This window comes from Silurus aristotelis (genome assembly GCF_946808225.1).
Source record: "Silurus aristotelis genome assembly, chromosome: 3".
In the NCBI taxonomy this organism is placed as follows: domain Eukaryota; kingdom Metazoa; phylum Chordata; class Actinopteri; order Siluriformes; family Siluridae; genus Silurus; species Silurus aristotelis.
Window position 1 is genome coordinate 25313235 of NC_139576.1, and position 17571 is coordinate 25330805.

A 17571-nucleotide genomic window follows, 5' to 3' on the forward strand; every position below is an offset into this window, starting at 1 on the left:
TGTTGACTAACCAGTAGTCTGGATAATACATTGAGAGGGAGATTATGGGAAGTAGTAGCTCTGTGGTTAAAATGTTGGACTCCTGAGCAGAAAGTCACGAGTTGAAATCCCAACACCAGCAAGCGTCCACTGCCGGGCCCCTGAGCAAGGCCCTTAAGCCTCATTCGCTCAGTGTTGTAACAACCGGAAAAAGAAAAAGACGCATTGACTTTTACAAAACACGGTGATGTCACACACCTCCATACTGCAACTATAGCACTTTTCTTTCGGATTCTCACCCCCCCGCTGCACTACAACACAGCAAACGATGCATGAAAAATCAAGTGAAACACTTTCGACTGCGGTTCAATATGTCAAGAAATTTTTGTTAAGGAATCACAAACATGAAGTGCTCTCATCTCACACTTTCATAATATAAAAGGATACTACGGCTGTGTTGTTCTTCCGATGATTATGATTATTATTAGTATTATTAAAGTAGAAAGGCCACTTTGACAATAATTTGTAAAGCACTGGAGAATGTGTTTGTTGTTATGGACAGGGAAGTAGTCCTGAACAGATTACTACACGGAGATGTATGTGCTAATGCTTTCCTGATGCTGGAGTCTATAGGATGAAAAAAAAAAAGAAGTATCTTTTACAAGGTTAGCTGGGCGGGTTATTGGGGGACGTAGAAGTTGGTCGTGTATGTAGATGGGGTTTGGACTGAAAAAAGCTGTGAGGGGGGTTGAGCTTTTCCTCCCTCCCTGTTTCATCTCATGCAGCAGGAAGGTGGCAGGTCACCTGTATAATGCGAGTGAGCACAACAGGCAGAAATTGATGCAGCTTTAATTTGAGCGGGATTCCATGCACTTGAATGGGTAGTTAATGTGAAAAATATGGCTCGCGCCGCCTAAGGGCCGCCTTCCTCCGTGTATGCGTGTGTGAGCCTTTCCCTTTTGTAGAAAGCCTGCTGAATCTCTCTTAATGCCCCCAGATGGAGCAGACAGTGGAAAGTATTGTGCGACGGCTGATTATTTAACGTTCTTTTCAGGAGGTGAAGAGCAGACATACAGCGAGTGCTGTGATTCTCATTGTTGTCTTTTTTTTTTTATACCCTCCCACAGCATGACCTTCAGAGTTATGCCACATTCCAGTAATGAAGTCTCACCTGAGAACACGCAGCGATGGGTCAGTAGGCAAATATGCTCTGGCTGTGCCTTTGCAGGCTGGGTGCTGCTTTCTAGACTAAACACACAGCAAGACAAGCAAACGCAGCCCAGCTTTCCAAATACAGCATACACGAGGCCGAAGCCCGAGCGAGACTGCTACAGCATAGCTACTTTCTGATAAATGATCCGAATAGCTGTCTGGAATATCAGTAATGCAATAGCAGAGCGCGAAAACCACAACCACCTTGACTTAGATCTTGAAGCCAGATGAAGAATTCAAGTCACTGAACCTGAACTGAGAACCTGTAGAGAATAGGTACATGTTTATTTCACTCCCTTCGCTGTCCAATTCAATAGAAAAGGAAGACACAGCGCGTACCGGTGCACTCCTGCCTTTTCTCTTAGCGCCATTGGAAAATTCTTCATGGTTTAAAATAATAATAATGATAACAAAAAAAATCAAATAAAGATAGCAAAATTGCTGCAATACAGGGGGTCCAAGCACTACCATTACCAGTTCTTGCTATGCTACACACACACAACTTTAAAAGTCCCAAGAGTTGATAACACAACAATTAAATTTAGGGCATTGACCATTCTCAAGAATTGAAACTAAGCCTCGTGGGGTGGTACAGTAATCTTTATCCCAAGATTGAAATTGAGAACTACAAGCCTCCCTCAACGACACATGAGCCGCTTCCACGCTCGTATCAAAACAACGTGGAAGACCCGATCTGTAATTTGGCACAGAGATGCAGTGGCCTCCACCACCATAATTAAAAACTAGAGCAGTTTAGTCAAAGATCCTCTGAAAAGAGACGCTGATATAGACGATGCTAATGACAGACTGAATGCCCTCACTGAAGACTGTTGGGGTTAAGACAGCAAGAACACACAACATGAGAAAAAGAGAGAGAGAGAGAGAGAGAGGTCAGACCACAGGCCGGACAGTCATTGTGGTGAAGAAAATAACCGGGATTTCTTTGCAATGTCACGATTCAACTCCTTGTCAAGGTTTTAGTGTGGGACTTGAGGTTTCACAGGCCTCCTGATCAGGAAAAAAAAAAAGCCAGGGTGTCTCAATTCAAGTGCAGAGCTGCTCCTGAGTTGATCTAACCCCTCGCTACAGGGCAGGGGTTATGAGGTTAGCCGGTGCGGTCAACAGTCAACTATCGATGAGCTGTTTAGCAGTTTCTCTGGCCCTCACAGCACCTCGCCTCCTAAATGTCCTGAAATATAAACACATTCCTCAACTTCATGTCTCCTTTTCTCCTGTCTGTTGTCGTGCCTTTAATGACCGCTCAAACAGTAAATATTGTCTCTTGTGTCTCTGTTTGCTTTGCGGTGCTCCCAGCATGCCCGGGTCCATTTGTTTCCTCTGTTACACAACTCACACTTTCAGATATATGAACATCTCGAGTTGCACCTTCACCTTTTGAGAATAAAGTTTTAAAGCACAAAACTAAAGAGTGTGGTATCATTCAGGGTGTCCCCCTGCTGTACGCTTGAATTTGGCTTTATCTGGTATCTGCTTATTTAGACTGATATCTCACCCATGGCTCACACGATTGTCGGTAATCTTTGACGTGATTCCAGTTCAGCCAGGTCTTCTCTACTGCCCTCCACTGGTCAGAGAGAGCAACACAGGCTTTTATATGCTACAGCACCACAGATGTTCGAACAGGAAATCAGTGCTTTTGGCTCAGTCCTTCTTTTAACTAAATGAGAAGAAATGCTATGTTTTTCCTCCAAGCTTCTTTACATGATCCAACAATTTACATTTTTAACAAATGTTTGGCATATCAACGCAAATTATTTCATCATTAATATTACAATCATTACTATTGCCAAAAAAAAAGGTTTTATGCTTTATGCTTCTGCTATATATACACCACTGACCCCCATATCCCTCTCTGTATACTCACACCAAAACTGAACATAGTAAACCAAAAAAGAAAAATACCTTTTATAATAATAACAATAATAATAATAATAAATAATTTAAATGTCCTGATTTGATGTTTACGGTTTTACATTCCTCAATAATGTTACAATAATTGTCATTACGTAAATGGAAAAAAAACTATATTGAAACTATTTCTTTAGTTTTATTATTGGTTAAAGTCAAGCAAGAGAGAGAGTGTGTGTGTGTGTGTGTGTGTGTGTGTGTGTGTGTGTGTGTGTGTGTGTGTGTGTGTGTGTGTGTGTGTGAGAGAGAGAGAGAGAGAGAGAGAGAGAGAGAGAGAGAGAGAGAGAGAGAGAGAGAGAGAGAGAGAGAGAGAGAGAGAGAGAGCAAGAGAGAGAGCAAGAGAGAGAGAGAGAGAGAGGAGGGGGACAAAATGAAATTAGAGAGAATCGGACGAGATGTGTGTGTGTGTGTGTGTGAGAGAGAGAGAGAGAGAGAGAGAGAGAGAGAGAGAGAGAGACAGAGAAAAAAAGAGAGAGAGCAAGAGAGAACTGGACGAGGAGTGAGTGTGTGTGTGAGAGAGAGAGAGAAAGAGAGAGAGAAATTAAATTTGAGAATTTGACAAGGAATGTGTGTGTGTGTGTGTGTGTGTGTGTGAGCGCGAGAGAGAAAAGAGAGAGCGAGAGAGAGCGAGAAAAGAGAGAGAGCGAGAGAGAATTGGAGGAGCAGGAGGAGGAGGAGTTGTGTGTGTGTGTGTGTGTGTGTGTGTGTGTGTGTGTGTGTGTGTGTGTGTGTGTGTGTGTGTGTGTGAGAGAGAGAGAGAGAGAGAGAGAGAGAGAGGGAGGGAGGAAGAGAGAGAGAGAGAGAGAGAGAGAGAGAGAGAGAGAGAGAGAGAGAGAGAGGGAGAGAGGGTTATTATACACACATTATAAAAGAATAATAAGCAGCTTGAGCTCGGAGCTGAATGGTCACAGCCTGAAAAAATGTGGGTGATCTACTGTATAAACACTAGCAACCAAATAGTTGTACACACCTGCTTATAAAGAGTCTCCTTCATGTCTATTACTTTATTATAACTAAGACTACAGAAAAAAACATTATCAGTTGTGCTCTAGCTTTCAGCTGGTGGTGTGTATAGGTGTATAGAATGAATGTGTAAAATAATTTGTATAAAACTATCAGTATATTTAGATGAAATACCAGATATCATTAAAGAAGAATGTGAGATAACACAGCTGTCGATCCCAGACCTGGGAAACACCTGTAGCTGATCATGAAGGGAAAGTGACCGAGTTAAATCCGAGGAAACACAGAAGCATGAAGGTCAGAGAGAGACTTCAGGCCTGGGATTGAGAAACACCGGGTTTCACGCTGCATGGCTTTTTCATCTACCACAGCGGAAATGAAGTGGTCTTCATCTGACATATGTGTTGGTGATTGCGGTAAAATTGGTCCTAGTTTTTTGCAATAAAAAAAACCTCACCGCTCTCAAAAAGGCAACATGAAACCCAAATTTGTTTACTCAATATTTGGGTTGAATATGTGTGGAAAGAAATGAGCGGTACTATCTACCCTGAATCGCTAATGTAATGGTGTATATGACAGCTACATTAGCAGGAAGGTTCAAATACACACTCGAATATGTGTGTGTGTTCGGGAATTTTGAGTAATCCCACCGTCTCATGGTTAGCATTGTAATATTTAAATTTAGGGTTTATCTCTTAATGTCCTCATCAGGATAAAGCTGCTTCAGAAGATGAATAAATGGAAGCAGTAAAGGAGCGGTGCAGGCACCACGTACACTTCATTATTGATGAATGTAGAAATCAGAGAAGGCTGGAAAACTTGACCAGGAACTCTTTATGGAACACAAAAATATACAGTATCATTTTCTTGCTTTAATATAAAAGATCAATATTTTTCATAATTCATTTGTGCCAATTTAAACACGTTTCACCCTCATTAATCTTCTGCTTTGTCTTTTTTTTTTTTTATTATAAATAGATGGTTTGTTGTCATCATGCAGGGTTTTACCCGATTCACAAAAAAAACAACAACGCATGTAGATTTTCTAAAAAATGTCCAGCACATTATACACTTCCCAATCCCCTGTACATTGACGCAGCTCCCCGATCGGCCAATCACGTATCGCCAGCACAGTGCGTAAAAACCAGGCAGACCATCAGTCATCAACCTGAAGACAAGGTCTGATCTTTGAGTTTAACTGCAGCATGATTGGTGGGACCAAATCGGCTGCGGTTTTAGTTTTTCAGACAATTTCACACAGGATGAGTGACGGTTCCGTGGGAGATAAATGGAAAGATTGGGTTGAGCTGCAAGCAAGTTAATAGTAACTCAATCACGCTTTACAGCAGTGGTGAGCGGAAAAGCAGTGCAGCATGCACAAGACATCAAACCGAAAGGGAGATGATCGACAATAGCAGAAGACCTCATTGGGACAAGAACAAGAATCCGAGATTATAATGGGCAAAGACTCAACCAAAAGGTAGAAACTGGAAAAGACTAGAAGTCTCCAGTGGGTCTGCGCATCAGATTCTTGATCTTGGCTGACACGAGTGAAGCCTGATAGTCTTCTGTGGTGGTAGCAATAGTTTTGATGTGCGGTGCATTCTATTATTTTTGCTCCTTATGGCTGTAAGGACTGCTTTTTTTTTTTTTTTTAGTTACTACACACGGTCAGCTCAGGACAGTCTGGTCATTCTCATGTCATCTCTCTCAATGGTAGAACGTCTACTTTTGCACACCGTTCTGTGTATCAAAGATTGATGTTTGTGTAAAATTCCCAGATCAGAGAATTCTAAAATACTCAAACCAGTCCACAGGTACCAAGCCACTATCAAAATCCCAGAGACCAAATCTCTCATTTGATGTTTACATGAACTTGAAGTTCTATACGGCGTGTTGCTGCTGATTGAATAACTGCACAAATGCATTATATATAACTTTTTTTTTTCTTTTCCAAAAAATGATTCTCGACCAAATGTGGTTGGTGTAATTAAAAAAAAACAAAAAACAAAAAACCCAAGACATTGTGGTTTTCCAAAACAAGATACTTTATAGTTGATGTCAAAGACAAATGTTAGAGCAAAGGTCCCAAGAAAATGTCTTCTGTAACAATGGAAAGAAAATCAAAACAAAGTGATAAAAATAATATGCATTTCTTACGTCTGTAAACCTAGAACTGCTCTCGAGCCACAGTGGTCATAGATATATTACTGGCTATAAAGGGAAGTACAGGCTGAGGATGACATACCTGTCAAACATCTGGAAAAAGCCCTTTGATGACTCCAGATGCTCTCCGCTCAACCCAAAAATACATCCAAAGGAGGTGGGGGGGGAGAAATATAGATTATATATATTATATATATATATAATCACACAGGCATAATATGTAGTGTGTAGTTCACCTAAAACAAAGTTCTACATAAATACAATAAAATCTGTTGTCTGTATGTCACAAGTGCTAGATAGTTTTGTTTTTTTGTAAAATATTCAAATGTGAAATTGTTTAGCTTTCTCTATTCCTTTTTTTTTATTTATTTATTTTTATTTTTTTTAAAACAAGTAAAAAGCACATGTCGGACACGAGTAGCATCGTTCTTTCTGCTTCCTGACCACAGAACAGACGAGTAAGCGGTCGTGTCCCAAGCCGTTCTCCGATGCTAGAAAAATGTCTCGTCCTACAGTGCTCATCGGTTGTGCAAATATGTTACAAGGACAGACGGGCATGCCGACACATAAACCATGCAGAGGTGGAGCAAAGAGAACGATACAGAAATGTACCCGGGCCCGAAGATAAACAAGCTAGGCCCAGATTTAATGGCAAATAAGCAGGAATGACAAAATGGTCAAATAAATGGAAAACAAAATAAATGGAATGTGGGTTTTCTTTTGTCGTTTATCTGAATGCTGGGTAGAGAAACCAAATATACAAAGATCCTGTTTGAGGAGAAATCAAAATAAAAAAAATGGCTGCCATCGTTCAGACTGTTGTTACAAAGCGATGTGTGAGTTCTGGTCAAGTGAGCCATCTTGAGCCACTACTTCATTAAGAACACTGATTAAAGCTCCGGTGAAACTCTCCATCCGTGACTTTTTTTTTTTTTTTATTTGTGCGAATCGTTCAGTAAAAGAACTGAGGCGTGAAAAACTAGGAAAGGAACTGCAGCTTTTTTTTCTTTTCTTTTTTTTTTTTTTTTTAAAAGTGATCATGCTACAGTAGAACAATAACAAGTAAATCTTACTTCAAGTGCTTACTCGAGCAGCTGCGTAATACGCAATCAGCTGCGCGGAGAAATCGGATGCATCAAAGAGAAAATCTCGTTTGGTCTACGCCGACGAACTTGTCAGAACATTCACAGAACAAGGCTGGAGCTTGGAATTTGTTTTTTTTTTTCTTCAGTAGATATTACGCATCAAGAAGGTCGCTGTGTTATGAAGTGCCATGAGACTGTAAAGGTAGAACCAGTGCAGCGCTAAACCGACGGCAGCCAGGAGGAGAGAAGAGAGTGTACACTGAGCAGATATATGAGCATATCACCTTTCACTTCCAATTGTTTTTTTCAAACATGATTGTAATTGGTTTTTTTTTTTGTTTGTTTTTTTTTCTTTTTTTTTATAATATATATCTATAGATCATTTTTTTTCCATATATAAATCTACTATAAACAGAACATATAGTAAATACACAATTGTTGGAATCATTATACAAAGTAAAAATCTCAATTTTACCCTCCCAAAAAAGAAAACCAGAACCCCAGCATGTGTGTAAAAGGCTGCTGTCTAAGAGAAGAACTATGATCTCTAAGCATGTAAAACAACATTGTCAACTGTACAGAGTGTAACAGGGATAATCAAAAACAAACAACAAACAAACAAACAAACAAACAAAATGAGTATAAAAAACAAAAACAAATAGGAGAAACATAACTGGCAGAATGGAGTAGTCATGCGGTATACCAATAAGACTTTTAAAACAATTGCCACTGCAAATCATGTCATCCTTCGTTAATATGCCCTTCTCCCAGCTTGCGTCTGAAAATATACAAAGTAAAAAAAAAAAAAAAGAAACGCGAGTTTGTACAATGACTAAGGTAGTTGCCAAGAGGCTGAACATGAGTTGGGGTTTTCAAACAAATCAGCCCGTCTTTATCAGTCCACAGTGTGATATGTGTTCAATCAGTGTCAAAGTGAAAGGAGTTGTTAGCGAGCATGCTTGTATATTAATCATATATATATATATATATATATATATATATATATATATATATATATATATATATATATATATATATATATATACATACACACACACACACACACACACACACAAAGGTAAATGGATCATAAATGCATACATATGCTGCCATGCAGGTGCTCCATACCTACAGTATGCACTCAGCATGCGAGGAGTGTCACAGCCGTCTCCATGGTTTTAGAGTCCTTATCAGAGTGAAGGCTGGTGGTCTGATTACTTCCTGGATTGTGTAACACGTGTGCACGCTTTCTCTCTCTCCCTTATACATAAACACACCCATCCAGACAGTAGCACCTGCCTGTAGTGAAAGCTGTATGAACGTCCACTGCAGTGCTGTTAGGATTGCAAGAAAACATCACGCTGGGCACCAGCACTGAATCTACCTGCTGAAACATCTGAAGGCTCAACGGTATATTTTAAAATGGTTTTTCCAGCCCTTATGCTCATATTCGAAAGATGCCAATGAAAACTGGCCATCTGGACAGAAGGTTATTATCGGTGATTAGCTAGCACTATTCGTTGAAACGAAAATGAACACTGTGACATTCATACCTATAAAAAAAAAAAAAAAAAAAAAAGAAAGTCTTATATCTGCAGTGAGAAAGACAGGAAAAGTATAAATAGTTCAATCATTCGACATTTTCTCATAAACCACAAAGTTGTAGAAGAAGATAAACATGTTAACAGTCCTATCATGTACGCCTGCGGTTTAGTGGCACCGAACTACTGGTTAGATCTCATGCTTTTAGTTTGCGTTTCTCTACTGGTCTACTGGGAATGGTGTTCAGTAACAGTGCATGCGAGTCAACGGAGACGGATGTATAGTTTTGGTCATAGAGTTCGAACAAGTCGCTACATTGGGCTGCACTTGCTCTCAAAAGTATCTAAAGAAATCAATTGAAAACCGCTCCAACAATGTTTGCCTGGATATGGCTGGCAACTACCTTCTTGGTTATTTCAAAGTTAAGTCCAAAGCAAGTATCGAAAAAATGCAGAGGAAAATAAATTGCCAATAAAATGATGATAATGTGTGTGAGACACGCACAAGTCTGCAGGACATTCCTGGTAAACATGCAAAGGGATTTCTGTCCTTCGGGCCTCCAGCCATTCCGCTCCTGGAAAAAAAAAAAAAATGGAGGAGGGGGGCGGAGGGACCCGATGGCCTTCCCCTTATGGAACTAGTTTAAGGCAATGTTCTTCTCAAATCATCATTAAATCCACCGGCTCTGTAAAAAAAAGGCACAAGCTCTCAGTGTCTCTCTTGTGTGTGTTAGAGGGGTTTCAGACAAGCTGCTTTGTCAGCCTTCCTCCATACATCCTCTAAATTTTTCTACCTCTCTCCCACCCTGCCCATGTCTCCGGCCTCTCCACTCAACCATCTCGAAAAAGCATCCAGAAGTAACTTTCAGAAATGTTTTTCCCCCCCCCCCCCCAATTCGGAATGAAACAGCACCAGTCACTTTTCCATCCCCAAGAAAAGACAAACCAAATAAAACAACCAAAGAGACAAGAAATAAAACCAGACGAGGACATAGCCATGACAATGTCCACAGTTGAAACCATGCGGACGTTAGTGGCCATGAAAAGAAGAGTTTTTTTTTTTTTTTAAAGCACCAGCTCTCGCTTCTAGCAGTGAGTCGCAAGTCCACATCCTGTTTGAAAGGCGGGCGTCTGTGCGGACAGAGCAAAGGCCTGCTCTAGACAGAGACAGACTACAACTGCGGAGGTTTTCCACACTGGTGTGCTTGGATATTTTCTGGAGACGTCTTCAGTCTGTTTTGCTTTCGGTGCTGAAAAGGCACACGGAGGCAGCGGTGCCGTGGAGCCTGGAGCGGCCAAAATGAAACATGTGGAGAGAGCAGAGTGAGGTCGCACACCATGGAGAGGCTGCGAGCCAAAGGAGGTCACCCAGTCAAGTTGGTCACCTGTCATCTACAGTGTTGGTTCTTCCTCCATTGGCTCCTCTTCAGACCTGCGACACATAAACGAACCCGTTATTCGTCACGGACTACACCACTTACACATGAAGCCAATGCAGTTGAACAAATAGAGCCCACCTTTTCCCGATGTTCTTGGTAGCTACAGACAATGAGGCCATGGCGGTTACAGTCTCAGCCTCATCTGTCTCGCACTTCTGAGCCTCAATCAGGGAGTAACCCATCGTCGAAACACTGCGCTGCAGGCAGTGCCAGTATTTACCTTCAACACACGGATCAAAGAACAATGATTAGCTTCACAGAGATCGTTCTTTTAAGAAATGGTATGTTCGATCATTCGGCTTGGTATTCGACATAAGTGCAAGGTGTCCACTTACTATGGGCTTCCACAACTTTTTCCATGGACCGCACAGCATTGAGATTGGGCCTTTGCTGAATAATCTTCTCGGGTAGTGGTTCCAACTAGAGAAAAGAGTTCAGAACATCATGTCACACAGAGTTTCCATGGCTCTACACCACTTCACTACTTTACATGCATGCAGTCTGGTTGTTGGTTTTATGCCTCTCAGGAATTTTTTCCCAAAACTGCCCATCATGCAAAGTGTGGTAAACCTGTTTTAGAAGAGAATGTTCACTGGCAATTTTCCCAAAAACACATACGTTATCACACACTCACAAATAGGATACAGCACTACCAGACAACTGAGAGCTCTTTCCCAGCCAATCACGAAATATGATGTCATAGGCTACTGGGTAGTGCTAACAATTAACCACCCAGAAGCAGCAATTTTGATGTGAGGGCTATCTGCGGGACTATTGTCCATTTGGCAAGAACTATCCACAAGTCTGGCGTCTATTTGACAAGACTTATCCACAGGGCTGGTGTCAGTTTAAAAGCGTTACCTGCAGAACTGGGGTATCTCCATGACAAGTATCTAGCAAGGACAGCTGGAGAACGGGTGTTTTTTTGGCACGGTTATCAGCAAGACTTCTGTCTGTGTGACAGGGTTGTCTGAAGTGCTGTTGTAGTGTTGATGGTTAGCTGGCAGTGAGTTAAATGGCTACAAAATAATGTGGGGTTTAAGCATGTCCCAGTTAAGACCTACAGATGTACTCAGCACCCAGCAGTTCATAATAAACCAGGCTCACCACACATGACAGCCCACAATACTATACTGCATTTAGTTTAATCTCAGCCAAGTGTGACCAGAGTCCAAAGCAAATGGCAGGGAGACAATAAACCATCTGAAGAACAATTCATTTTCACACCTTGGAAGCTTTGATGGCCAAAACCTTTTAGGTAAAAATGTAAAGACAGGAGTGAGGATAAAAGAAAAAGGACACCAATGTAAAAACAATCTAAATCTTACAGTGTAATATGCCCTTTCCTTTTGCAGACTTACGAAATAGGGTACCAAGAAAGCAGAGATACGGTGTGAGAATGAGAATTACAGTAAGATTTGTTCCTGTACAAATACAGCACTGTTTCTCCTTCTCAAATAATAATCTATGAATGGAGAAAAACTAAATTGAGAAGTGTTCGTGCTTGACTTGTGGATGTCTGCCATGCACATTCAGTACCTTGCAACTGCATACGAGGAAAGCCAGAGTTAAATATGTGGCTGAAGTGGAGCCCAAGGGCTGTGGCTGGCCGACAGAACACCCATGCCAGACAATAGAGCACAGTGTTGAGCCACTGGCATTAAGCAGACTGGAAGTATGGCAAGCTTTAGGAGAAGAGTGCCCAACCCTGCTCTCACGTTTGGCACCTGTGCTCAAAAGGGTGCACCATAACCAGACATTTCAGTGTGGAGAAGTTTCTGCTTTCACTCAGACAGGCAAGGCTTTTGCCCATATGCATAGTCCCATGTGGGAAGGTAATCAGTCATCTCTGTGTTTGTACAGCCAGGTGGTCATCTACTCACGGTGCCCTGCTGTGAAGCTTCCCTGTAGCTCACTTGCCGTCTCAGTCAATCTCTTCACATTCTGACAGAAATCTCTCAATGCACCTCACCACTGCCTCGACCCACTAACCCCAACCTGCTCCTCCCCACTGCCCTGTCCCACCTCCAGACCCTGCTGAGAGTCAAACCCTCACCTGCTCTGGCACAGACCATGGGGCCAGTCTGTCCATCACTTTGAAAGACGACCACGGTGCGTTGCTATAAACTTTAATGGGTCTTGTCAGCACTCTCCAAGCGGCTCGGCAGGTATGGAATGCGAGGCAGTCCCCAAGATACAGGGGTTATTAGAGTTCCTCGGACTCACCAAGCCAAGCCAGAGGACCCATACAGTTTCAGAGATAAGGAATCACTTTTGCACAGATTCAAATCTATCCTCTTGTCAAGAGCAATCTAAACCCATGGCACTGATATCAAAAGTGCTAGCAAAAGGCCAACCCGGGAAGAGGATAATGTCCAAACCAAAAGCTCCAAGGAAACATCATGTGCTGCTTCCAGAGAATGTATGATATATTACTTGAGAACATCACATAGATTATGTACAGTTCATGGTATTGCTTCTTAGGGGGGTTATTAGAAACATTCCTAAACTAATTACTGTGTATTATGTTAGGTTCGTAAACTGACCTTGTATCAAATTATTTGCGAGCTGGGCGTGCATTTCCAAAGGGCACAACGTAGAGCCGGGACTCGGGAGGCAAAAACGCGCATGTTTACAGTAACTGCTAGGTAAACACATAGATAACCTCATCGGAGACTGGTAACAATTAGCCTATTAGGTTGTTGTTTATCAAATAATTACTAGGAACCACAGGTTGAAGAGCAACATCTGTTAGTGCGCGTTCAACAATTAGTCATAAGGTCAGAGTTGACTAACATCAGTGCTCATGCATCATTCATGAGGTATTTAATGTGAAAAGGCTTCAGATTAGTCAGTGAAAAGCTGAAGCGGGAGAAGGAGGGGGGAAAATAAAATGAGATACAGGTCAGTGGCGACAAGGCTCACTGCCTTTTTAGAGGAGGAAACACAATCCTCATTATAGCAGAGCCTCATCTTTACTACTTTACCTTCCAATAAAACAGAATCTCTCTCACACTGGAGCAGCCGGTAAAAACCCATGATATAATGACCAGTCACACAGGAGAAGGCAGTGGTGGAAAACGATCTGCTTCTTCCTTCTCTATAGAGAACGGCATGAAACATGAGGTGATCGCAAGAAGAGGGTTCCGTAAATCTGACTTCATCAGGAGAAATCAAAATGTGTGGGCTTGAAACTGTATGAGTATGATGGGTTAATTTAAGGGCTCAGGCTAGCTGAAGCAGCTGCGCTCCCATATGAGTATTCAACGTACTCCAGAGCGTGCATATACCCACACATATACACACTCCCTCTCTTGTTCTATCTGCCTCATCACGAATCAGTGGCCAGCATTCCTAATCTGTTACACTGAAGCCTTTGTAAAGGCCGTGATAAAACACTTGCTTCCTGAAATTCTGATTACAGGGCTTTACTCTCTGGTTATTTGATCTGTTATCGAGTTTGGGGATTTCAACCCCGAGTCAGTTGTTGCTCGGGTCATCACATGAAAAGCCCTGCCAGGTTTTTGATGAACACATGCCACAACAAACACCACTGTTACTTATTAATCATGTGTGCCTGAAATTGGCACACGATTCGCAGAGTTATTTTGCATGGCGGCAAAGCGGTCGGACTCGACTAATGAGCCGAGATGAGCTGAGCTCGACTGAAGGGTTGTGCAGGTTAGTGTTATTATTATCACAGCAGTGATTTAGTGTTTGGAGTTATGTGGGGTTCTAGGTGAGAGAAGCGTGCTTGGGGACCTCGAAAGATCTCGCACAGGAAGATCTCTCGATAACTTTTAATACGTTTTATGACGTGTTAGACTTTGAATGATTCCCTAATTTGCTTTGATTACTGCATCTCTGTATCTCGTTCTCTCGTAGTGACCCCATCTGCATAAAGTGTGAGTTTAACAGCTTGCAGATGTGGAACAGGGAACGCTGCAGAGCGAGCGAGAATCAGGGGTATGTCTGTAACTATGCTTAAAGATCCGACATTCTACACCCATCACACTCCCAAGGTGAGTGTTCACTGTAGGCGTCTGAAACATATCCGCAGAGCAGCAGTGATGCTTTTCGGATCAGCGGATAAAAATAGACCTACAACACTCCCACTTTCTTTTTTTTTTTTTACTCCTGCCTGCTTTTTCCATTATCTGTCTTCCACTTCCTGGCTTTCTTCACCTGCTCCTTGTTACCTCTCACCTGCAGACCCATGCACTGTTGTTGCATTGCTTGAGATGCTGATCTCTGCGCTGGGATGGATAATTTACAGCTGTGGATCAACTTTGTGGCCATGTTTTATCGTCCATGTCTGTAAGTAACAGTGTCGCATGAAGCCAACACAGTTCCAACTCATGCGGGTTCCTTACAAGCTTTTGTACTTGTCCTGCTCATTTCTCCAACAAGAGCATCATCTAACCGGACTGAGAAAAGTGCTAGAATTACCTCGTTCTGTTCTTCTAACAACAGTTAACTTGAGTCCAGGAGTTTGACCTACGATGATTTCAGATTTCTCCCCTTTGTAGGCTAAAGCAAATGACTAACAGCTTTTCTATTCATATATATATATGAACACATTCTTTATATATACATATAAAGTGTACAATGCAGGGCAAAACTGAGATCAATCGTATCCAAACACATTCGAGCCACTTGCTTAGGAGAACACGTAAGACCTGCATTTTCCTGCATGATCCTTTGTGTGCCATGAATCACAGAGAACAGCTTGTTCAAGAGTGAACACACTTCTACAATTAACCTCCAAAATTTAAACTTGACTCTTCTTACTCCTCTGCAATGGGAACTTCCTCCTACACTGTGCAGCGAATATGAGCCAAATGAGGAGAGGTTACAAAACGGGGAGAGGAAATGTATGATTGGCAAGAGGGGGGGGGGGGGGGGGGAATGGAGATTTGAAATAAAGTAACACTGTACTGTATAAGCAGGAAATGAATAGAGCAGGACACTTGATTTGCATACTAAAATATCTTAGAAAAGCTCACTGAAGGAGTTGTATTGTGACGGTCAAAATCATTAATTAATCTCTAATTGTATGAACAGTTTGTAGAAGTTGGCAGACTCTTATTGACATGAGGTTACTGATCGGAAGGTCGATGATTCAAGCCCCGGTACCACCAAGCTGCCACTATTGGGTCCTTGAGCAAGGCTCCTAACCCTCCGCGCTCCAGGGGCGCTGTACCATGGCCGACCCTGCGCTCTGACCCCAGCTTCCAAACAAGTTGGGATATGCGAAGAAAAGATTTCACTGTGCTGTAATGTTTATGTGACAAATAAAAGCTATGCTTCTTCTTGAATGAACTTTACAAGGCATTTGATGTAAAGGTTTATTCCTATTCGCTCGTTCCATAGCGCATATTTAGATTTACATTGAGTTTTCTCAGTGATTCGGTCAGGACGCCACATTGCCACCCGCGGAGCACTTGTGATGCGACTCTTTTTATTGAAATGAGACTACAGTGTCTCTGGTGCCAGGCTCCCCTGTGGTTGCAAAAACTGGCAGACATATTGTTCCTGACAATATGCTCAGAATGGAGAACTGTAACTGCTCAACTCCATATCCTCAGTCATACCGGAATACCATCTATACTCCTTTACTTCACTATACTCCCTGACTCTAGATTGTGCAGCTTTACAATATGTTCTTACCTCGTTTCCTAGCAAAGCAGAAACACATGCTTCAGACGCATCGCAGATGGCAGTGAGGTCGTGACCCCCCTCGAGGGCGAGCACCAGGCGGCCCCCGGCCAGGCCCATCAGCTGCTTGGTCAGGTAGCCGAAACCTGCAGAGAATGAGAAAGGAAGTGTGAGTGGTGTTTAGAGCTTACCCGAGAGCTTTGCCACTTGGCCCTCCATTAAAGGAGTCAAGGACGTAGCACAGACAGAGAGAAAGAGAGGGAGGAAAAGAAGGGTATTACATCATATTTTTTTCTTTTGTAAAAGACGGCACCCAGGATTTAGTGGGCCCAACCTTATAATGAAAGGCAGGTTTGATTTTAATAAATGTGGCTCAGGATTTCGAGCTCCAGGCTGCTTTTGATCTTTGTTTGACGATATGCATCCTGCTCTAACCGATTCAGACTTCTCGAAGAAGCCTGTTTAGGTCAGATACATTCCCTTGCAGCACTTGGGAAAGAAACAGAGAGAGTGTGATAAAAGGGGGAATGTACAGTTTTGCAATAGGCCTGGACACAATATACAATCCAATGAATTGGGATCAGTGTGTACGTTCACATTATATAGTACATTCTCCGAGACACAAAATACATTCGATTTATTTATTATTATGTAGAGCCACAAAATGTCCATTGTTGTGCACAGATGAGGTCCGGATCAACGCATGTATGGCTAAGTACACGTGTGTGCATACAGGAACGTGCATGTTTTCTTGTTCACCAGATACCTTGATAAACAGGAGTGTGTACAGTTGCAGTAAGGTCCAGATAAGCACGTGTGTGAGTGTGTATGGCTTTATAGAGATCAAGATAAGCGTGTGTGTGTGTGTGTGTGTAGGAAAATGGGTCTTGTCACAGGCTATTTGTCTGATATGAGACCATTCTGTATCACAATCAGATGGAAAGTGGACTTTATCAGCAATGTTGGTGCAAATGCAGGCTGAAAAGTGAACAAATGTTCCACTCAACAACAAACCAGTGTTTATTCTTTACTACGCATGCATTAAAGCAAACGCACAAGGACTGACACGAGGTCACTTCTGGAGTTAGATGTAATCTACAAAGCAGGCTTGAACATTACACTATACGGACAAAAGTACTGGGACTTTACATTACATTTCCCCTACACTTGAACTAGGAGAATGCAAATCTTAATTTTTGTGGCACATCTTCCCAGAAGAGTGGAGGTTATTAGAAGAGAAAATGTGGAAAGGGATAATCAAAAAGCATTTACGCATCTTAGGGGCAGGTATCTACAATCTTATGTTTATAAGGGCAGATTTAAAATAAAAATAAATTTTGAAACTTGGTAGCTTACGTGTTTCTTTTCTTTATTTAGGCTGGACCGAGGAATGAGTTGAACATACTGACGAAAATACTTTTAACTAAGGTTTCCATGCATATTTCTTTATGTCCAAGTGGAAATTGGTCTCCTTTATTTGTGTGCCATCATAACCTCTACATAAACTGGAATGAGAGAATAACTCTTGCGATTTTGCTTTTGCGTTCTCAGGCCACACAAAAGAGAGGTGGTGACATGGACAGTGAGGGGAAAAAAAAA

General features: G+C 42.0%; 1 protein-coding gene across 7 annotated transcripts in view; it reads right to left on the reverse strand.

Annotated features, from left to right (window-relative positions):
* Positions 1–6603: 6603 nt before the first annotated feature.
* Positions 6604–17571, reverse strand: part of hdac4 (histone deacetylase 4) — a 164794-nt gene continuing 153826 nt past the window's right edge. For all 7 annotated transcript variants that reach the window (XM_083537490.1, XM_083537491.1, XM_083537493.1 and 4 more), the window contains 4 exons: positions 15985–16118; positions 10650–10734; positions 10393–10534; positions 6604–10307 (listed from right to left, as the gene is read on the reverse strand). In XM_083537490.1, the coding sequence (XP_083393616.1) occupies positions 10268–10307; positions 10393–10534; positions 10650–10734; positions 15985–16118 (401 nt within the window). In that variant the 3' untranslated portion in view covers positions 6604–10267. The remainder of the gene's footprint in view (positions 10308–10392; positions 10535–10649; positions 10735–15984; positions 16119–17571) is intronic.